The sequence below is a fragment of the Pithys albifrons genome, chromosome 7 (assembly GCF_047495875.1).
Source record: "Pithys albifrons albifrons isolate INPA30051 chromosome 7, PitAlb_v1, whole genome shotgun sequence".
Taxonomy (NCBI): domain Eukaryota; kingdom Metazoa; phylum Chordata; class Aves; order Passeriformes; family Thamnophilidae; genus Pithys; species Pithys albifrons.
Window position 1 is genome coordinate 53414537 of NC_092464.1, and position 23015 is coordinate 53437551.

At 43.3% G+C, this 23015-nt stretch overlaps 1 protein-coding gene across 1 annotated transcript in view; it reads right to left on the reverse strand.

The window, feature by feature from the left end:
- LANCL2 (LanC like glutathione S-transferase 2) overlaps positions 1 to 23015 on the reverse strand; it is a 34349-nt gene that overhangs the window by 8830 nt on the left and 2504 nt on the right. The window contains exons 2-6 of the mRNA XM_071559609.1: positions 12699 to 12816; positions 8282 to 8489; positions 5947 to 6094; positions 5184 to 5330; positions 2024 to 2206 (exon numbers count right to left, since the gene is read on the reverse strand). Coding sequence (XP_071415710.1) covers positions 2024 to 2206; positions 5184 to 5330; positions 5947 to 6094; positions 8282 to 8489; positions 12699 to 12816 — 804 coding nt within the window. The remainder of the gene's footprint in view (positions 1 to 2023; positions 2207 to 5183; positions 5331 to 5946; positions 6095 to 8281; positions 8490 to 12698; positions 12817 to 23015) is intronic.

Here is a 23015-nt window from a genome sequence, read left to right on the forward strand (position 1 = left end):
CAAAGGATCAATCTGGCAGAATTTATTGCAACTGAAGTGCATTTTGGACACAGAGAGTCCATCCAAAAAGCAGCAACCAAAAGCAAGTAACTTAGCTGAACACCACCAGAATTCCACCTTTATAAAGCTACTTTTTTGCTCACCTTTGCTTGAGTCACCCTACAGATCAGCAACCAACCAACCAACCCCCCCCAAAACCAACAACAGAAAACCCACCACAAAACAAAGGTGATGCCCTACTATAGACCTAGTCCTCTGGAGATGGCATCCCCATCAAACTATTTCATAAGTTAGCAGAAGCAATTAAAATTCAAGATTCTTAAATCCATAAGCTTGATCAAGAATCCCTCTCTTTGAACAGGTTTTGTCAGCTACTTAACTGTGACATTTCAAATGAAGGCCTGGCAACAGCATTTGATTTCCAGGACAAACAGTGCTGTCTGTTATCACAAGTCCCTGTGCTTGGTATGGAAGCACAGCCAGCAAAACATACTCCTATTTATTTCATTGCTTCAAAATGCAGAATACAGACAGTAAAAGAAAAACATCATACGCTCCATCACCTTAAATATGAAGAGGCCAAAAAAGAGACAGTTAAACAGAACTTGGTCCTATCCCTCTTACCTCCTGCAAAATGTTTTATGCTGGGGAAAGCATCACACTGAAGAAGGAGGTGGGGGGAAGCCTGCAGTGTTAAGTCAATCTCCTACCATAGTCCAACCTCAACTGTGACTGCAGCAAAGCAGTTAGAGATTTACAGTTCACATTTCAGGTAGCAGCATGAGTAATTATTCCATAAACCAAACCTCCTTTTCACCAGCCCACCCAGAGGCTGACCAGGGAATCTGTCAAGGAGGGCTGTCAAAAGCAAGAATCAATTTGCATAAATTTAATTAAATGGCATACTTTCAAATGCCATGCAGATCAGAAGCACAAAGCACAAGAAAAGTAGCAAACCTGGTTAAGAATGTAGAAGGGCAAAGAGTAGGCTTGTGGTAGCTCAGCAGTTATATTTATGCCCTAGAAGGGCATATAGAAGGGCATATAACCCCCCAGAAGGGGCCAGGGATCTTTGCCCTGACATTAAGTTTTCAAAAGCTCTATCTTAATAATGAAGTCATTTATGGAAGACATTCTTTGGCAAGGCAAATGAACCTACACTTTCAAAAACCAACATAATTTTAAAAACTCTTGGGATGAAGATTCAAAGAATATAGGTCAATGTTCTCACACCCAGGACTCTATTGCCAAATTGTTTAAATACATGGCCCTTTTCCAAGAAAGCCTGAAGTCCAGTAACCACTAGTGCCCTGAGAAACAATTTTACCCACTTATTTTCTCTTTACAAACATACCAATGTAAGTATTTTGAGATTTGTAGTGCCTAGCATAAGGTTCTAGTTTAAAAGACTAGATCTGGGGTTGTTGAGCCTGGAGAAGAGGAGGCTCAGAGGTGACCTCCTCACTGTCTGGAACTACCTGAAGGGAAGTTCTGGCCAGGTGGGGGTTGGTCTCTTCTCCCAGGCACTCAGCAATAGGACAAGGGGGCACGGGCTCAAGCTCTGCCAGGGGAAATTGAAGTTGGAGATCAAAAACAAATTCTTTCCAGAGAGAGTGCTCAGGCATGGAATGGCCTGCCCATAATGGGGGTGGATTCCCCATCCCTGGAGGTTTTTAACCTGAGATTGGCCATGGCACAGAGTGCCATGATCTGGTAAAGGGACTGGAGTTGGACCAAGGGTTGGACTTGACGATCTCGGAGGTCTTTTCCAACCGAATCCATTCTATGATTCTATGATCTGACGAGATACTAAATTATAGTCTTACAATCTAAAACCTGCATACAGGTCTCTCTGTAAAAGCAGAGGTCTCTCTATATGTATATATATATTAGAGTATTGTGCAAATAACACCCAGGTGGTGGGTTTGATCCCTGTATGGACCATTCACTCAAGAGCTGAGACTCAATGACCCTTGTGGATCCTCCCTCCCAGCTCAGAATCTCTGAACACACAGTGATTCACCTTGTAAGCCTGCATGAGCATGTGGATGACCCCAGGGGCACCGTGGCACCAGTGCACCAGCCTATCAGTCTCGTTGCTCAGCGACGACGGGTAGTTCCCAGAGCGGAATTTTTTATGGCGCACGTAGTCGATGCTTGGCTTCACCAGCTCTGCCAGGGTCTCCTGGTCCACATTTGCAATTGGCTGAAAAAACATCAAAAAAACCATCACCAAACTCAGAAGCAGATGCAGCAACAAATTGGGTATCAACACTTAATCCTACAATCTCTTTTCAAGTGCCCTTGATCCAAATAACATGAATCACTTTATACAGATTTAATTAATGTCTGCTTAACATATCCCTCTGAAAAGCATTTTTATAGTTACTGCAGAGACAAAGAAATTGGGGCACCACGTTATTACCTGTCTTACTGGAGGTGACACAGAAAGACTGTGGAATAACTGGGAACAGAATATGGACTTCAAGATGCCCAGGCCTTTCTTTATACCTTTAAATAGGGAGAACACTTAACAGGAGAAAGATGGGTTTTATAGCTATGGTGCTCATAATACACACTTGAAACATAGCAGGTGGCACATAGAATCACAGAATCATAGAATAGATTGGGTTGGAAAAGACCTCCTAGATCGTCACGTCCAACTCCAGTCCCTTTACCAGATCATGGCACTCAGTGCCATGGCCAATCTCAGTTTAAAAGCATTTTTGTCTTCACAATAACTACTTCCCAGCAAATGAAGAAGAGTGTATATAGAAGCATATCTGGCAAAGATTTGTGAGGGTTAAGGTTTTCCATCATAAACAAAACTCCCTGAAGCTATGGGCTATATATCTGCATTTCCAATTTCAGAAGCAATAGCTACCTCACCAGGTACCTGAGCATCTTTGAACCACAAACATCCTTTGACAGCTCTTCTGAATTTCCTTTCTACTTTTTTTTATTTAGTTTACATTCTTGCCACATGGAGAATATATCCATCAACCTGCATGCTCCTTGTAAGTAAAGTTTCGAAGCCAAGTAACTGCAGTTGTTCTGCAGTTGTAACTGCAATTTTAATAGCAGAGCTCTCTATTTTTATACAATCTGTATGATTTCTGGAATTCCTGCAAACTGTGGGAACAACCACAGACACTGGAGCCCACAGGAGCCTAATAACTGAGCACATTTTATTAAATAACTTGTCTTTATTGCTGATTCAATGTCATACAGTTTCACTGTTTCCCACCAGCCCCAGCCCATTTGTATTCAACAGGTGAGCACACTCCTACACAATGGAAGTCTGGCAGCCATATGAAGCTTTGAATATCTGTATTTTGAGTAATCTGAAGAAACCCAAAGCCTCTGCTTCACCTCAGCCAGGAAACCTTTGCCAGGCTTCCATCTACCAGGTCCCTCAAGCACATACTCCATCTCTGCACTTTCCTGAATGCAACAGAAACCTTCATGCTGCTCACTGACAGAAGGACACCTGGAATACACATCAGCTGGTTATGAAGAACACCCTGAACCTGAGCAGCCCTCACTCAGACACTGACCTGTGAGGTTGGGAGGCTTGGCAGGAAGGTTTGCTTTGAGTGGGGTCCTGATTTCACACTGCACTCCTGAAGCAAAAGGCAAAGTGGATGAGCTATGTGAGGCAAGTCCAGCCCAGCCACCCTTAGGAAGGAAATCCAAGAACAACAGAGCTCTTTACAAACCTCCTGTCCTTGTGCTTCCAAAAAGGCTTGAGTACAAGTGATTTCTTTGCCCCAGGCTGCTGAGGATCCCAGAATTTCCTTCAAACAGCAAAAAGGTAACCTACAGGTATGTGGCCTGACTGTCTGGCCAAGAGCAATGATATGCAAACAGACATTTTTGCTTCAGGGGTTAGTGAAAGGGATTTGGAGTAGAGACTCCCTAGCAAGCACTTCAGAATTTCCCCTCTACCTCCTTGATGAGTTATTTAACATGGATAAAGCTCTTATTCTTCCAGTAATCTTCTGAGAATAACTCCAGCAATACATCTTTCATCATATAGGTGGTGTCCAGAGATTACACTCACTGAACTTTGCATCTCAGGTGGTATGTTAAAGACCCTTTTTCTGTTATCAAATAACCACTCAACAAACCATCTTCTGAATTCTTTGCTGAAAATACAGCAAAATTCTCCTCATTTGGCGTGGGAGGGATGGGGAAAGTTTGCAACTCTGAAATGCCATCTTTTTCTGCAGTGGATGACTCAACTTTGCATGACTCACAATATTTAACGTACAGAGAAAAGATGGTAATCTAATGCTGCACAAACAATGTCTTTCTGGTAATTCTTAAAAGCACCAATTACATGTAAAGGAAAAATAGTTATGATTTTAACATGTAGACAGAGTAGCTTCGGTTCAAATCGAAAAGCACTGTGCAATTATTTCTGCTATCAGCCTGGAACAGTAAATGGAGCCTTTAAAGAGGCTCGTTGAAAGGACTGGATGTTTCTCGGAAAATCTAGCAGAGCCAGGGAAGGAAAAATGGAAGCCAGATTTGAGTGTGAGGAGGAGGAGGTATACAGCAAAGAGGAATCTCACTCAGCATCACAGAAAGAGAAGAGCAGGGGTCATAAATACACTAAGGAACATCAGACAAATTGTGTGAGAAAGAGGGGACATAAGAAAGAAGAAAAACACCTAAATAATAAAAGCATTTTGAAAACTAATATGTGATTAATCATAGTCTTCCAAAAGCATCGAGACAGTGGGGAAAAAAATCCCTAGAGAAGAGAGGAAGGGCACAGAGGACAGGTGGCACTCATTTAAAAATAGCAAAAAATTGAAGAGTGATGGATGGTAAGCGAACATTTAGCTGGTCTAACTGCAGGCACCAGAGGAAGTAATTACGAAGATGAGAGAAAGCACCTCACTGTCTCCACTGAGAACAAGAAATCAGACCCTGGAAAGCTGGTGCTCTGAACCACAACTCCAGAATGAATTCGGTCTAATGTGTGCATATACCAGTGGCAGTTTTCTTCTGCTCTCAAAGCATCTCTGCACAGTTCTGTGCTGCAGTCTAATTCCAAATTGTGAGACCCTGACCCAGCACAACCCTGCACATGCATGAAAGCTGAGGAAAAGATCCTCTGATGCAAACCAAGACATCCCTGCTGTTTCCCCACCGCCCACAGGAGATGCTCTCACCTGCATGAGCATGTAGTAGATCCCAGCCACTCCATGGGCTGCTCCCACATACTGCTTCCTGTGCCACTGGTACAGCAGAGGGCAACGGTCTGTCTTCCGCTCCTCCTTCGAGAAGTTCTTGCCCGATTCAATAATAGCATCTATCACCTGAAAAAGCAGAGCACACCCTGTCCATCAGTCACACTTACCTTGATTCAGAGGGTTTTGCTTTGGCATGACTAAAACCACAGTGAAGTATAAACAACAATAAACAATGTTAGGACAACAACATTCAATTCATTTGGATTTGAGTGTTGAGGTAAAAATAGTATTTTTCCGTAATAATGGAACCACTTATATTTTTAAGAGTAGAAATTTACTATATAAATATCTCTAATCACTTTTTTCCAGGTCTGTCTTCTCTGGTTCTGGTATCTGCAGAATTGTCATGCATGTTCCTTACACTGAATTCTCCTTGTTTTCACCTAAACACTTCCACACTTTTGTCTTTAGGTTTTTTGTAACAACATCTCATCCTGAAAGGCTCCCAAATCACTTCCATATTAGACCTATTTCCTTGACTGGCCCCACACTGGCCTGTCTCAGTCCCAGCTGGGCAGCAGAGAAAGGGGAAAGAGATTGGAGGGACAGATGAGACTGGGTTCCCAGTTCTAGGTCCCTCTTCTCTCCAGCAACCCTCTCTTAATCCCTTTAATTATGCAAGGAAGCCATCCCAGTTCAACCACACTGGTACTGGGATGCTGGAGAGAGAAAATTATCTTACCTCTTTGATAACAGACTGTGGGACAGTGTCTGGACCGATTTCAGTATTCAGGTACAGCAAGGCATACAGGTAACCTGCTCTGCCATAAAGGAGCTCATCTGGAAGTTCAGCATCTGTGCTTATCACTGTCCTTTGGAGCTGCAACAACCTGCATCAGACAGAGAGGTGGGGAGAGAGAGAATCTTCTGTAGAGACCATACTGGAGCATGCACTGAACAAGCCATCAAGCAAAGCAGAAGCAGAGTGAGTGGTGAGGCCACAACACTGCCCTTCAGGCATCCCCAGGTTCAGTTCCCTGACAGATTTACACACAGCAGCTCTGCATGGCTGCCAGCCCTGAGACAGAGAACTCTGAACCAGAGCCAGGGCAGTGTGAGTACAACTGGCAGGGGTTTATGTAGACACAAGCAGACCTATGAGTGCAGGGAAGGGGTTGGAGGAAGCCAGAGAGCTACTGCAACAAAGACAGAAACCTCTTGGAGCCTCTGGGAATTTCACCAGAGTGAGGAAGTCTTCATGGTAAATGTGTAAAAAACAAAACACAGAAAAAACAAACACAGAAAAATATCCAATGCCACCATTCAGCACTCCCTCCCCCAAGACAAGACATTGTGGCAAGCACTTAGCACCTCAGTTTTGAAAAGGACACTGCATCCACAAGTGTTTTGCTTGCCTTTAGCAATGAAAAAGACGACAGAAAAAAACCCCCTTGGGCTGGCCACCCCAACGCTGATTTTGTCCAAAGAGACTCTCTGCTAATACTCCACCAGTCTGCATTAGCACTGAGGCAGATCAGAGATCTGTTTTCCTGCCCACGCCCTCCCTGTTTCTTCTTATCTTTTGTCACTAAATCGGTAATTAGATGAAACCATGGCAATGATCACATTTTAAATTGTGGGAGGGGGAAAGGCAGTCTAGATTAAGAACAAATTCAATTCCCAGATCCCCCCAGCCACTGTTTCTTGGCAGACATGTTAGTATTAATGTCATGCCAGAGCAAAACCACTGACCTCAATTGTGTGTTTATCCTGTCACTGCTTAATATCATAGAAAAGCCACTTGCAAAAAAGAGTTTTATATTATAATTCCTTTCTTGGAACTATGCTTTGGACTTTAAGTTATGTTCTTCTAAGCTGTCCACTGTTAAATTTTATTGTTGAAATTATACAACTGGACATCTACAAGGCAGAAGGTTAAAAGTGAAATCACAGATTACATTTCGACATCTATAATGAACTACTCAGCTGCTGTCATGAGTATATCTGTGAACAAAAAAGGAATAAAATAAACAAACAATCAAACTCCTTTTCACTACTCCCCCTAGAAATTGCTTTCCAAGGAGAGGCAAGACCAAAAGATTTATTGCTATACCCATGCTTCATGCCTCACAACAAGACTGCTTTCCAAGCTGCATCCAAAATGACATGCCAAGTTTACTGCCAGTTCTAAAAGCAAAAAACCCCAAACCTAACACTCATTTCAAAACTGAAATATTCATTCAGGAACAGCAGCAGAGATTACCCATGGTAGGACACTAGAAAGAGACCAATTATAAACCAGAATGGAGAGAGGGGCATGAGTCTAGTCACAAATTCTGTCAGCCTAAGGTATGCTGCTGGACAACTAGCAGGGGGATTGCTGGTGCCATATGCAAACCCCACAGCGTTCCAGACCTTCCAGCCCCTGCTGGGACAGCAATCAGCTCTGTATCAGCAAAGGGACAGTCAGTTTTCTAATGAAGCTACATCTAAATGGAATTTCTCAAAATATTTGTTACATTTGGATTACTTTGAAAAGGAGATGGAATTTTTTCAGGCTACCCTTCACATGCTCTCACCTAATTAAAGCCCGTGCCTTTACAAATCTGCTCTTCTTAGTTTTATTTAATCTTTGTTACGTATCAATTCCATGTACCATGTTTCTGTCTGGCTGTTTTCCAGATCCTGCTGTGTACATGTTTTGTAAGGAATCTCCAATTAAGACCCACTCTTTACAGGAAGCATCACGAACTGCACGAGCACTCCATATTGCTGATGACAAGTATGAGGCTTTTGCTAAATGTCACTTCAATGTGACAAAAAGAAAACGTGCCTGCACTTCAGATATGCCCAGGGCATCCTGTCCTAACAGTGACAGAGTACTCAAGATAAGCTGCTAAACACAAATCAAGTGTAAGCCAGCTTTTCATAAAGATAAAACCTATTTTGTATTCTACTACTGAAAATGTCTCAGGGGAGAAAGTGTCTCCATGTTTTAATCCTGTCCTCTAAAACTCCGCTTGCAGAAATTACTGAACTAAAAAAGGCCATGGCTTTTCCCACAATTAACCACTTACTTGGCAACACACTCTTTAGATTCACTGCTGTTTTTCAGTTTGTGGTAAACCACTGCCCCCACTGCCAACGGTCCAGCATCACCACAGAGGAAAGTAACTCTTCTGCCGTTCAGGTTGCGAAGGATTCTCTTCACATAGTCAAGAGATCGCTGCAAGTGGCTCTGGTTTTTCGTGACACGGTACAGCTGCAGATAGAGGAGGGCAATACCTGAAACAACCACAGGAAAAAGAGAATTTTCACTTCCTTTTCCTTCCAATTGTATCATATTCCCTTCTTTGGTGCCTCTGAACCAGGTACTCAAACATAAACAGGTATGGCATTTGGGCAATAAAAACATGTCAGTCAAGGATAGCTTATGCAATGGGAAGGCATCAGGACATCTTATTTTGAGTAAATTTTGGATTGTGGCAAAAAAAAATTATTAGAATGAAGCCCAGTGGTAGACTCACCATTTGTGGGGGGGAAAAAAAGGAAATTCATGACACAGGCTTCAGTGTTTGCAAAGAAATCACTCTAAGGTTCAAAAACTTGAGCTAGCAAGCATGTGTATGACTGAGTACACTAATTTTACAATACTCATCAGGGTTGGACCTGATGATCTCAGAGGTCTTTTCCAACCCAATTGATTCTATGATTCTATGATTCATCTATTATATACAAGAACTGACTTATTTCCCACTTGATTTGTGAAAGGATCTTTCAATGAGTTTTTGGATTCAACTTGCCAAGTTCTTTATAACCTTTACAAGTATTTCACAACAAGACTACGAGCTTGTACCAGGGCTCACAGAATGCCAGGAGGTCCTACCAAGGTTCGCTCTGTTAAACTCATTACACTCATTAAACTCATTTTCCATTAAAACAAAACAAAACCTTAAAAATTGCAACAGTGTGGACTGAAGGAAGTGAAATGAATCCTCTAAGGGGATGTCTATTGGCCAACTGCAAACATACATGTGCAGAAGTAAAACGCTTTTAGCTCCAGACCACAGTGTGACTCAAACCTGTTTATGAACAGGGAGAACACTCTCCGAAGCCTCAACTAAATTAGCAAAGTCCACACAAGGCCCACGGGGCTCACAGAGAGGTAACTGAATAGTATAAGGACAACAGCACCACAGGAATGCTGGTACATCCTCAGATGTTCCCTGGACCGGCTCTGCAAAAGCCTTTCTGGATGAGACTAGGAAGAAAGCAGCAGAGCTTGGGCAGTCCAATTCGTGTCATGGGAATTTGTGGCCTATTTACAAGGATTTGTTGAACACTTTTTTATTCACAGACTATTCTGACTTGGAAGGGACCCACAAGGATCATCGAGACCAACTCTTAAGTCAATGGCCCACACAGGGGATTGAAGCCATGACCTTGGCATTGTTACAGCCAAGTTTTAACGAACTGAGCTAATCTCAGGGTCAATGTTGCAACAAATGTGGGTTTGACCAAAGGATGATCAGAAAAGTTGACATGAAGTTCAGTTCATCCAAACCTTCCCTCAAGTGGCTCCTCCAAGAGATCCGGCACATCCACAAGTATTTGTGTAAGCAAGGTGGACTCTTACACGGGTCCCACACTTGCTATGTGCCAACAGCACGTGTTTCAAGATTTTAAAGGTGTTCCACACAGTACAACCCAATGCTCAGGACTGCACTGACAATAAGATTTTTCCAAACTTGGTATATAAAAGCAGAGCAGTTTTTTACAGCACTGCTTTTACCTTACAATTACATACTAGCAAAATGCTTCAAAGAGCAACTTCAGGGAGAAAGTATTTTCACTAAGTATTTTTAAAGCCAGATCATTTAACCATTTTTATTCAGAACCATATCCACAGGAGCCTTGAAAGAAGTTCCCAGCTTGGAACAAACATTGATGGTGATCCTTCTACAGGATGGAAAAACGCCACTCTCATGAGACAACATTACTTGTTCATCTATCTTTTTTTTTCAGCTAATGATGGCTGTGTTACTTTTACCTTATCAGTCATTTTCAGCATGCTCTGGTTTATCAGCCATACTTTCAGTTGTCAGTCACAGTGTCAGGACACAGCTCCCCAGGAGCCATTCTGTAGAAAGCCCACCCCTGCAGATCTGCGCACACTTAGCAGCCACTCTCTTTCAGACCTTGAAACACAGCTACCTTTTAAGCCTGAGTTGTCTAAAATTTCCCCACCCATCCACCCACAGCACCATCTGCACTAAAACGTCAAGAAGAAAGCAAAGAAATTTTACACTTTCATTGCCAGAATTAAGCCTAAGGATGGGCAAAGGCTGGAGACCTTTTCCAAGCTACTCCCCCTCATGATATAAAAATAAAAGACTAGAACACTTCAGGGCACATTTCAAACATGCTGTGCTACAGGCGTAAGTATGCCTGAAGCATGAGTTGGTAAAGCAAGAAATAGAACATGCCACTCATTCCAGCAAAGTCACATATAAGAAGCCTAGATGGAAAAGCGTCTTGGCAACTTGAAGAAAATGGCCACATCAGACTTGACAACTGTAGGCTATCCCTAAAGGATCAGTGTTCTGGTTCCAGCTGGAATATAGTTAATTTTCTTTAGTAGCTGGCACAGCGCTGTGTTTTGGATTGAGCATAACATCGATAACAGGCTGATGTTTTAGTTGCTGCTGAGCAGTGGTAAGTCAAGGACTTTTCTTTTTCCCACACTCTGCCATGGAGCACGTGCACAAGAAGCCAGGAGGGAGTGCGACCAGGACAACTAACCTGAACTGGCCAAAGGGATATTCCAATATAATCACAACAACCCCCTGCAGCGCTCCAGGCTGGGCACAGAGTGGCTGGAGAGCAGCCAGGCAGAAAGGGACCTGGGGGGACTGAGGGACAGGAAGCTCAACGTGAGCCAACAGTGTGCCCAGGTGGCCAAGAAGGCCAAGGGGATCCTGGCCTGGATCCAAACTAGCGTGGCCAGCAGGCCCAGGGCAGTGACCCTTCCCCTGGACTCTGCGTTGGTGAGGCCACACCTTGAGTGTTGTGTTCAGTTCTGGGCCCCTCAGTTGAGGAAAGATCTTGAGGGGCTGGAGCGGGGCCAGAGAAGAGCAACGAGGCTGGAGAAGGGACTGGAGCACAAGTGCTGTGGGGAGAGGCTGAGGGAGCTGGGGGTGTTTAGGCTGGAGAAGAGGAGGCTCAGAGGTGACCTCAGCACTGTCTGGAACTGCCTGAAGGGAAGTTCTGGCCAGGTGGGGGTTGGTCTCTTCTCTCAGACAACCAACAATAGGACAAGAGGGCACAGGCCTAAGCTCTACCAAGGGAAGTTTAGGTTGCATATCAGGAAGAAGTTCCTGACAACAGAGAGAGTGCTCAGGCATTGGAATGGGCTGCCCAGGGAGGTGGTGGATTCTCCGACTCTGGAAGTTTTTAAGCTGATACTGGACATGGCACTGAGTGCCATGATCTAGTAATCAAAGTGGGGTTGGATTAAGGGTTGGACTTGATGACCTCGGAGGTCTCTTTCAACCCAATCAATTCTATGATTCTATGATTCCAAACCACAGAACTGGGAGGAGTTGGCTGGAAGCCACCAATCACCGTTAAGGTACAGACTGGGCACAGGTGAGTGGGTGGTGAGCAAATGGCATCGTCCATCACTCTTTCCTTCTGAGTTTTATTCCCCTCTCTCTCCCTCCCTTTTACAATTATTAATTGTTGGTTTTATTATTACTATTGCTAAATTTTACTTTATTTCAGTTATTAAACTGTTCTCCAGCCCATGGGTTGTTAGTTTTTTTCCCAGTTTTCCTTCCCATCCCACTGCAGGAGGGTAGGAGGAGCAGGGCATCAGCTGCATGATAATTAGTTGCCAGCTGTAATCAGAAGGGCTCATTCACATCTGGAATGAATGAACAATGCCCACAGCAATAACCAGCACCTACACATGCCTATTTATCTTCGTCATATTTACAATCTTGCAGCCCCACCTCTACATTCCCTTTCCACACATATTCATTTTACCATTTTTGTAGAGACAGAAAAAGCACAGCCAAACTATCCATATTCCAGATTTTAAGGCTTCAAGCTCCTGGGCACAGAACATATTGCCCCCACCTACTCCCAGTGAGCAGAAGATGCTGTTACCATCAGAAAACAGCTAACTAGTAGTTGAATAAAAAAAAGGTGAAAAAGAACTCATTACAAAAAAAAACCCAAAGAAACAAGAGGTAACCTGAAAAAAAAAGAAAATCCACTCCTTTTGCATACTCAAAAGCCAATCATCACTCTGTACCTTTGTCTGCTGAAGTCAATGGAAGTCATTCATTCCAGACAGTGTGACCACAAAAACCCAACTCACAAATCAGAGTATTTCTGCTACTCCTGTGAGAATATTAGAATCTCCTCCTGTGAATAAACCCAATTACATCATTTAACAAATACACTTCATTCAAATTCTAGCTTTCTCACCAGTCCAGCCAGTATAGGCAGAGCAGTCATGTGGATCTGCTGTCTTCAGCCCTTCCTCCATTTGCTGCAGAAGGTCTTTAATTTTTGCCTGGATCCGTTTTGAGAACTGAGCATTGATCTGAAAACAGGAGACAAGGAATGAGTTAAAAAAGAAAGAAATAGAGAATGTAAATTGTCTGCTTCACTTTCTTGTTTGAGGAAAAAAAACACAAACAAAATCAAAACCTGCCAAACAAAAAAGAACTAGAGAAAAAATACACATACAGGACCAGGGCAGTGATCCTTCCCCTGTACTCTGAGTTTGTGAGGCCACACCTTGAGTGTTGTGTTCAGTTCTGGGCCCCTCAGTTCAGGAAAGATATTGAGGGGCTGGAGCGGTGCCAGAGAAGAGCAAGGAGGCTGGAGAAGGGACTGGAGCACAAGTGCTGTGGGGAGAGGCTGAGGGAGCTGGGGGTGTTTAGCCTGGAGAAGAGGAGGCTCAGAGGTGACCTCAGCACTGTCTGGAACTACCTGAAGAGAAGTTCTGGCCAGGTGGGGGTTGGTCTCTTCTTCCAGGCACTCAGCAATAGGACAAGGGGGCACGATGGGCTCAAGCTCTGCCAGGGGAAATTGAAGTTGGAGATCAGAAAAAACTTCTTTCCAGAGAGAGTAATCAGGCATTGGAATGGGCTGCCCAGAGAGGGGGTGGATTCCCCATCCCTGGAGGTTTTTAACCTGAGATTGGCCGTGGCACTGAGTGCCATGATCTGGTAAAGGGACTGGAGTTGGACCAAGGGTTGGACTTGATGATCTTGGAGGTCTTTTCCAACCCAATCCATTCTATGATTCTATGATACAGCAATCATCAACATCAAGGTAACTCACCTTAAGCATGTCCCATGTAAAAGCATTCTGACTACACATTAGAGTAGGTACCTACTCTAGACAAAACTTATCTGGGGATGCTTTAAAAGTCACAAGAAGAGCAGCTATAGCCACTGGGACAGTATGTAATTCTATACTGCCTCATCTCAGGCTCTTAGCACAGTACAGAAAGCTTCTTTGAACTGAGTAAAAGCTGAATAGAAGCAAGCAGAAGACAGCCATCTGCTGCCCCTCCATGGGACAGGGCTCCATTCAGCTGCCAAGAGCACATTACAGACAAATGCAGCACAATCCCTGGGTTATGGATGTTTGCTCTCATCACAGGATCCCTGCACATCTTTTGTGGCACTACAGAGCAGAGCAGGAAATAATTACAGCAAAATAAATGCTCATACCAAAGACAATCGAGTCAAAGTCAAGCCATTATTTTTAATTATGTGCTCCATCATACCACATATGATGCAGACACATTTTATCCTTAAATACAACCTTTTCTGATGTCACTTTGTGACTATCATGCAGAAGTCGGGTCTTCCTCCTACTTCTTGCTCTTTTCTCTATCCAAAACAATATTGGGATTGACATGTTATATCATGAGGAGGTTGTTAAATGCAGTGATGTATTAAAGACCACCTACCCAAAAGAAAGAGCTAGACACAAAGACAGTGAGTCAAAGTAGCTCAGCAGTTTCAGCTCATGCATGAAGGTGAAGAAATAACTCTGATTTTACACACTGCTTGCTTTTACTTTTGACTGAGAAAAGTTTATATAGATGAAAAATATTAAATATAACAGAGGATACTTTACTCTTGCCAACAATTCTCTCTCATTATGTATGCCTCATGGGAATATACTATACTGATTACTCCTTTCAGCCTATGGAACACAGAAATATTTAATTAACTTGCACCTTTTGTCCTATTAACTTCCATGAGAAGGAGTATTCATGAAGTCCCTTCACAGGACAATTCTACATTTGAGTGGGGACACCAGGAACAGTCATCAAACCTCTCTGGAAGTTTTTGAGTTAGTTTTTTTTTTTACATTTTCATTTAGCAGTATCACTTATTGATCAACTTTTCCTATTAACACATTTATTAAAAACTATTTCATACATTTAAACAGAGCCTAAGGGCTAGGTTTACTTATAGCAAAATTTATTACAGAGTTAAAGAAAAAAAAAATCTTCACTTTCTGGGCTATAGGAAAAGCTTTATCATTATCAGATAATTGCATCACTCTGACAAAAATCGTGATGTGCACAAACCTTACACCACCCCAAAATATTTCCTGAATGTGTTTTCCATTATTTACAGAAAGACCCAAGTATACATCACTTGCCACACATAATTTAGTTATCCAGAAACAGCCAGAAAAGAAACTCTCTAGGAAGATGGAAGTCAGCAGAGCTTCCCCACCTCCCAGATTGCAGCAGTCATCAGAAAGATGGCATTATGCAATCTGGCTGCTTTTCAGCTTACACTGAGAACAAGTTTCTGTTTTCTGAACAGTGCTTGGTCTCCTTCCATCTCTTGCTTCTCCAGCCTGCTCTCAGAGCGTGGCTGGAACAAACCAGACTGGATGAGACTTAGTTTGATGTTAAACACATCTACATTCATGATTTTTTTCACTGGAGAGGGATAAATTAGCTCACTAGTAAGGTAAGTTCATGCTTAATTGCAACAGATCCCAAAGTGAAGGGTTCAGATAAATGACAGGTCCTGGATGCCACCATACAATTGATTACTCAAAATGTACCCTATTTCACACACCTGTTCAGAACAGAACTTCAAATAAAAATCAGTGGGTTCAAACAACAATCCAACAGATTCAGAAAGATACAGGAATTACACAAGGCTTGTGACACACCAAAAGCCTCCAGGGTCAACTCAACAGTTCAAATCCATTTTAGGACAGGAAGGGAGAAGGTGGGGGCTGGTCTCTTCTCCCAGGCACCCAGCAACAGGACAAGGGGGCACAGGCTCAAGCTCTGCCAGGGGAAATTTATGGTGGAGATCAGAAAAAAATTCTTTGCAGAGAGAGTAATCAGGCATTGGAATGGGCTGCCCAGAGAGGGGGTGGATTCCCCATCCCTGGAGGATTTTAAGGTGAGCTTGGCCATGGCACTGAGTGCCATGATCTGGTAAAGGGACTGGAGTTGGACCAAGGGTTGGACTTGATGATCTCGGAGGTCTTTTCCAACCCAATCCATTCTATGATTCTATGATTGTGCTACTCTCTCACACTGCACAACTCCCATTCCAGAAAGAAGATAGAGACCCCTGAACCTTCTCCAGTAACCCTGGAAACAGGAAGCATCTGATGGCTGTTATTTTTCAGCCTTACTATGGCATTAAGCACCATTTTGGTTAGGAAATTTTACCAGCATAAACAACATCCTCCACCCCCCCCGCCCCGCCCCCATTTTTGACTGGTTCAGTGAAGTGTCAACATAAAGAAAACCCTCCCCAAGGGCAGGGCTTCTCTCCTCACAAGCTATGCCAATGCTAAGGCATATGGTGAAACAGCATGAGGATATTCCTGCGGATGCATCCAGGCATAGCACTCTGCTTCTCTGACAGGAGAGAACTGAGGCTGCAGACTCCCCCTGCACTTACCTACTGCACAGCACAAGCAGGCTGGTTGTCTTTTTATTCTGGCAATACACCTGCTGTTAGCAAACCAGCATAGTTTGTATCAAACATGAGATTAAATCACTTAGAGGCAAGAGCACTAGAACATCAGTATGACTGAGTTCTGCTTTGAAACCTTGGTTCCATACAAAAGATTTAGCTCAGGTTGGCATATTCTTCTCTAAAAGAGACAAGAAGGCTCAGAGGTGACCTCATCACTGTCTAGAACTTCCTGAAGGGAAGTTCTGGCCAGGTGGGGGGGTTGGTCTCTTCTCCCAGGCACTCAGCAATAGGACAAGGGGGCACGATGGGCTCAAGCTCTGCCAGGGGAAATTGAAGATGGAGATCAGAAAAAAATTATTTCCAGAGAGAGTAATCAGGCATTGGAATGGGCTGCCCAGAGAGGGGGTGGATTCCCCATCCCTGGAGGTTTTTAACCTGAGATTGGCCGTGGCACTGAGTGCCATGATCTGGTAAAGGGACTGGAGTTGGACCAAGGGTTGGACTTGATAATCTCGGAGGTCTTTTCCAACCCAATCAATTCCACGATTCTAAGTTGGCACTGCAGCAAGAACTCATTCAAATTTCTATAGAAGACTGCATAAAGGACACGGAGACATTGGAAAGGAAGACCAGGGTAGGGGACAACTCACAGTTCTACTAAATCTGAAATCACACTGAAATCATTGGGAACTCTGCCACTGACTGTGAGTGAGGCAGGTTTCACACCCAGGCCCTGGGGCATGGATTTAGTGAGGCAGGATGAAGTCTCATGCTCATCTCCACAGAGCTCCTGAAAAGGCAGCCCAGAAGGGATGGCAGTAGGATCCCATATGACGATTTTAGCAAGGTCTGCTGGGAGGTGACTTGCCTTTTTGTACAGAAAAACAAGTTCTGCTTTATTTTTACCTTAATCAAAAGACTTACAGCTCCAAGAGCAGCTTTTTTTTCCTTGTGTGAAAATATCAGGTACTAAGAAACCTCATCACTCAGACTCTGGAACAGTCACAATTCTCTGCTAGTTCTCAGACAGCTCCTCTCAGAAACAAATGAAAGTTCTGCAAAACCACATGCTTAACTGCTTTGAAACACTGCTGTCTGTAGAACACATTGCAGTATTTTTCAGTGATCCAGAACTTAGTACCCTACAGTGGGGAAAAAAACAAAAAAAAAAGAGAAAAAAATGAAAACATTTTAAAAAGGGGGGGTTGGAAAAGAGAGAGAGAAATCAATGGCTGTAGGCAAACTAATACACTGCTAAAAACACCAGCTTAGGAATTGGGTTTAAACACAGGCATCACTCTATCTGAGAGGATAAGGGTGGGAAAAACATCATTAAAAGGCAAACCATTCAAGTTATGGAAAGAATTGCTTAAAGCAGGTAAGAAATAAGGAGACCATGCCTCTAAAGCATTTGTGTGTGAAAGGAGCTATCTGTCTCATTGGTGGTAAGATGGCAAAAACACCAAAGCTCAAAGATTTAGATCATCATAAAGAGTCATCAAAAAGCTTCAGGTTATGGGTAACAAAAATAAACATGATTAACATATACCAAGGAACATTAATCCTATGTTTTGGGAAACAGAGGCTCACAGAGCAAAAGAGCAATACTGAAAATCACTGGTCCTCCAGGTAGCCCAACACCATTTCTTGAAAGCTGAGAAAATAAAAGTCTTTTGTATGATTTCAAGTCACTCACTACACAGAAGCCTCTGGCCTAGTTCTGACATTTTTAGGTGGTACTCAAATTGCTCCAAAAGCTAAAACCTCTACCAATGCTGTCTAAATTATCTTGATGCACAGACAACAGATACATTGCACATGTTGAGCTTGACAGCAGACCAGTGCAGATAGACCCAAATTGAATTTATTTTCACAGAAAAGAAGCATCTGTTACTGCACTTGCCCACACAACCAGCTAGAGTAACAGCTCACTAACATGCAGGTCTGCAAGATAAAAACTAGAAAGTGATGGAGAGTCAATGGATGTGAGACTATTTAATCAGAACTTGGGTTTTCATGTTTAAAAGTATTTTCATTCAGAACTGGTTGACTAAAACCGGATTTAATCAGAACTTGGGTTTTCATTTTTAAAAGTATTTTCATTCAGAACTGGTTGATTAAAACCAAACAGGCTTAACTATGTAGTTAAAGCGCTGTCCTGAATAGCAGGAGAGGCTTTCAATAAAGAGCCTCAGAAAAGCACTGAGCAGCATTCCAGGCTGATTTCTGGGGGAAAAAAAAAAAAGAAAAAAAAAGACAGGAAATATTTACTGGCTCTGGAGGTTCAATTTTGCCTCCAGTGCAATGAGTTGTACAATTCCCACTAGTGTAAGTTGTCACTGAGGAGTCAGTCCCAGAACAGAGAGAAGTTGCTGCTCTCAGTGATACAACTAAAATGCCCAGTGAGACAACCTAAAGATTACAAGAAAATACCAAAGGGAGAAGAACAGTGAGGCAAAGGACTTTTAATATATTTTAAAGGAGAAAGAAGACTGAAAGTCACATAAAGGAATTATTAGAAATAACAGAAGATTGAGAAAGCTATTAAACCACCCAAATGATAATCTAAGTAAATATTCTGTATCACCAGTGATAATTGCCAATGAGCACTATTATCTTTAAAACCTGTTCCCTGTAAAGAGCCCCTGCAAAGCTCAATGTCACATTAGAGAACTCAGAACTAGGGGATATTCTTTGTTCTGAGTCTGTAGCTGTCTATTAATTTCTCTGCCTCCCCTGACCATTCATATTTCTATTTTGTAAACTTTTGAACAACTCTGAGATAATATCTATAGGTACTTTTTTAGGCTAAGGTATTATGATGGAACCCACATGAGAAGGAAGAGGGCTACAGGACATATATTTAATTGAAAGATTAATCATCTGTTACCCAAAGATCTACATTTAAAATTATGTTTCTTATTAATCTAGAATGAATGCTGCCTGGTGAATTATTACCTCAGCTTTCTCAGACAAGGTACAGAAACAATACTAGTCCATGATACTTTAATGGTGAAGAGATCTAGTTATGAAAAATGAATTTCAACTACACAAGCAGAGCCCACACAGATAACTGGAGTGTTTACTGTGACTATACGAAGGTGAATCAGCAGCCAATTTTTTCTCTTCTGCTCCCATACCTTCAAGCTTCCTGAACTGTACCTTATGCATACAAACACACACTTTCATATGCAGCACTTTGTCCCAGTTGTCTCACGTTTCAGACAACGACTTGAAGAGCTTCTTGTCCCTTTATCAACTGGATGAATTTTAGATGGCAATCATGACAGCATAGGAAATCAAAAGGAGGGATTAATAATGCATTGCCTTCCATGACAACAGCAGAGCCACATACACCTCGGGCTGTCATTACGTGAGTCACTCAATGCTCACTGCTCCGCTCCAGCAGAGGATGGGGGGAAGGAATTATACTGAGGACTTGTCCTAGTTCAGCAGGTGGGACCAGTTTATCCCTGTGTGGATGTGACCAAAGCTGTGTATTCTACACCCTCTAAGTCATTTCCCACGAACTGTTAACAATGGACCATTTGCAGCAGCTGCCCTGGGCACACCTGACCCCTCGGGCTGGGAGCTGGCTGGGAAAGAAGACTGGGAGAGGAGCTGGGAGAACTCCCCTCCAGGAAATCGTTGGCACCTCCACACCCACCTGAGGTGTCATGTCTGCTCATGGGCCAGCAACAATTCCAAAATCCCCCGACTCAGAGAGTCAGATCCCCCATTGCGGAACTCCCTGCCCTGGCGGAGGGACTGGGGGCTCCCACTTGGACCTGAGGGGATATAATCTCAGAGTTTTGGGGACTTGGGGGACCCCTTGTTGGATCCAGAGGAGGAGCAGAACCTCGACAGGAGGAGACCACCACTCTCAACCAGACTGTGCCATCATCTGCACCAACAGGTTTCTCACCTCCTTTTGCTTTGGACTCAATGAACCACGTGGGGCTCAGCACAGGGGCCAACAAACCCCACTGTGGCTGGCGGGCTGGGTTACAGTGGTGGGTTTTGTAAGTTAAAACCATTTTCTCTTTGTGCTATTGCATTTACTGTGATATTGTTATTAACTTGTAACTCTGACTTATAATCTCGATTGTGGTGGGTTTATTTCTCCTGCTGGTTTACCTTTAAACCAGCACAGGGCTTCTGAAAGCTGCTCTCATTTTAGGAAACTGGTGTTCTTGTGTACAGCAGTTTACAGGACAGACTTCCTAACCTATGTAAAGTCCTTCTGTCTTCACTGGAGCTTTAGGCAGGCAAAGACGTTTCTCTGATGGAATGGGAGCCTATTAAATGCAAAAATAAAACACAAAACCACAACAACAAAAGCGCCCCAAAGTACTCATCATGAAGTCTCATAAAAGGATAGTGCTGGAGTGACAACATGCAAGTGCTGCAAAGAACAGAAATACACATAAATATCCTCACAGCTATATTCTAGCCCAGAACTATGTAAGATGATTCCTCACATTTTGCAGATGCAAAAACAAAAGAAAAAATATACCCTCATATTGGCCTTCTATGATATGCACAGAGTTGTAAAAATTCAAAGACCACCAAACACTGCTGTAGTTACAATCCTTTAAGACAGCACAGAAGATTTTTTTTATTTTCCAGAAGGAGCTTCATTCCAATGACTCTAACAAAGCCCAAGCACCACTTTTCAATCAAATACACAGCTACTCAGGTGCTCTAATATATTTTCTGAAGGCATCTGCACAAATAGCTGCTGACTGTGACATGGTAACAAGGAATATCATCCAGGATGCTTAAAGCTGGGAAAAAACCCTTGCACTCACTGTAAAACAGCATACTCATCCACAGCAGAGCAGAACAGGCATTCCTAACATGAACACAGGGCTAGAAATCCTTGACTAACTCATTTCAGCTCTGCCACAGAACAGAATGTCTCTGAGCTTGCAATCAGTCAAGAATCAGACCTGAAGTAAAATACAGTTGAACTGTTCTGCAATACAGCTAGCATGCCCTAAAAATAATTTTTAAGGATGTTCACCTTCTTCTCATATCTCACTATTCTTCTGATAGCTCACTGTGGAAGGGTGTAGTCAACCCAGATCAGCAGTAAACAAAGGCGTATTTTTTCTTGCAATAAATGGACATGAAGTATGGGATCTAAAGCAGGTACATAAGTAGGATGAGTGGCCTACAGAAGGCCTTAGAAGAAAATTCTTGAGGTTTTTTACCAGTTTAACAACAATACATACCTATAGCTGCTCTCTTGTCTCCTCTCTGTCTTCATACTTCAACTCATCATACTTGGATGATTTTTATATACTAAGCCACACAGAAAAGAACAGTTCTCTTCCACAAAAAACAGTTTTACCAACACTGAGTATACTACCACATATTTTTGTAAAAAACAAAGGAGATTTGACTTTCAAGCCTACTCTTGCTTTTTAAACCTTCTCAAATGCTCTGCTTTTGACAGCTGCAATTAGCTGCAGCAGTAAGACACTGAAGCCCCAAAGTATCCTCCTTGGTGCACTCTGATTAGCCCCATACAACTTCCTCAGTCTGAACTTAGTGAAACCTCCCATTGCCTTGGACTGATGGTGAGCCGATACTATTCTGCTGATACTTACAATGCTCAAAGCCCCTCTCACTGTTCTGCATCACCATCCTACCATCCCATCAGAAAGTCAAGGTAATTCCTTATTTCCACAAGCAGAAAAATACAGAGTTCATTGACAGGAAGCTCAACATGAGCCAACAGTGTGCCCAGGTGGCCAAGAAGGCCAGTGGGATCCTGGCCTGGATCAAGAATAGAGTGGCCAGCAGGACCAGGGCAGTGACCCTTCCCCTGGACTCTGCCTTGGGGAGGCCACACCTTGAGTGTTGTGTTCAGTTCTGGGCCCCTCAGTTGAGGAAGGAGCTCAACTGAGGGGCTGGAGCGGGTCCAGAGAAGAGGAACGAGGCTGGAGAAGGGACTGGAGCACAAGTGCTGTGGGGAGAGGTTGAGGGAGCTGGAGGTGTTTAGCCTGGAGAAGAGGAGGCTCAGAGGTGACCTCAGCACTGTCTAGAACTCCCTGAAGGGAAGTTCTGGCCAGGTGGGGGTTGGTCTCTTCTCCCAGGCACTCAGCAATAGGACAAGGGGCACAGGCTCAAGCTCTGCCAGGGGAAATTGAAGTTGCAGAGCAGAAAAAACTTTCCAGAGAGAGTAATCAGGCATTGGAATGGGCTGCCCAGAGAGGGGGTGGACTCCCCATCCCTGGAGGTTTTTAAGGTGAGATTGGCCGTGGCACTGAGTGCCATGATCTGGTAAAGGGACTGGAGTTGCACCAAGGGTTGGACTTGATGATCTTGGAGGTCTTTTCCAACCCAATCCATTCTATGATTCTATAATTAATGTCTCTCCTTTATTCACCCCAGCATAGAGTCAAGTGAGTTAGGAAGTTAGCTCCCCATCCCCAGTGTGTTTGTCCTTTTGGCAATACCACCACGCCGTGTTTTTCATGCAAAAGATGACAAAGCAGCGCAGTACCGAAGGATGAGACTGCTCAGGGGCTATAATGCCAGGTGGTCTATATTCTGGTATTCCTTCTGCAGCTTAAACCAGCCAGCTGGCAGCTTCTGTACTTAAACCCTAAGAGACTCCTAGTTCCCCAAGCAGAAGCGTGTGGTGTAAGACAGGAAGACTGCAAATCTTGTGTGCCACTAGATAGCCCTTCTGCAGGCACAAACCCACCGCCAGGTGCCTACCACGGTGTACCTGAAGCTATAAAGCTGTGTATTTACCTCAGCTGGTTAAAACTTAGTTGCAATAATGCCAAGGTCATGGGTTCAA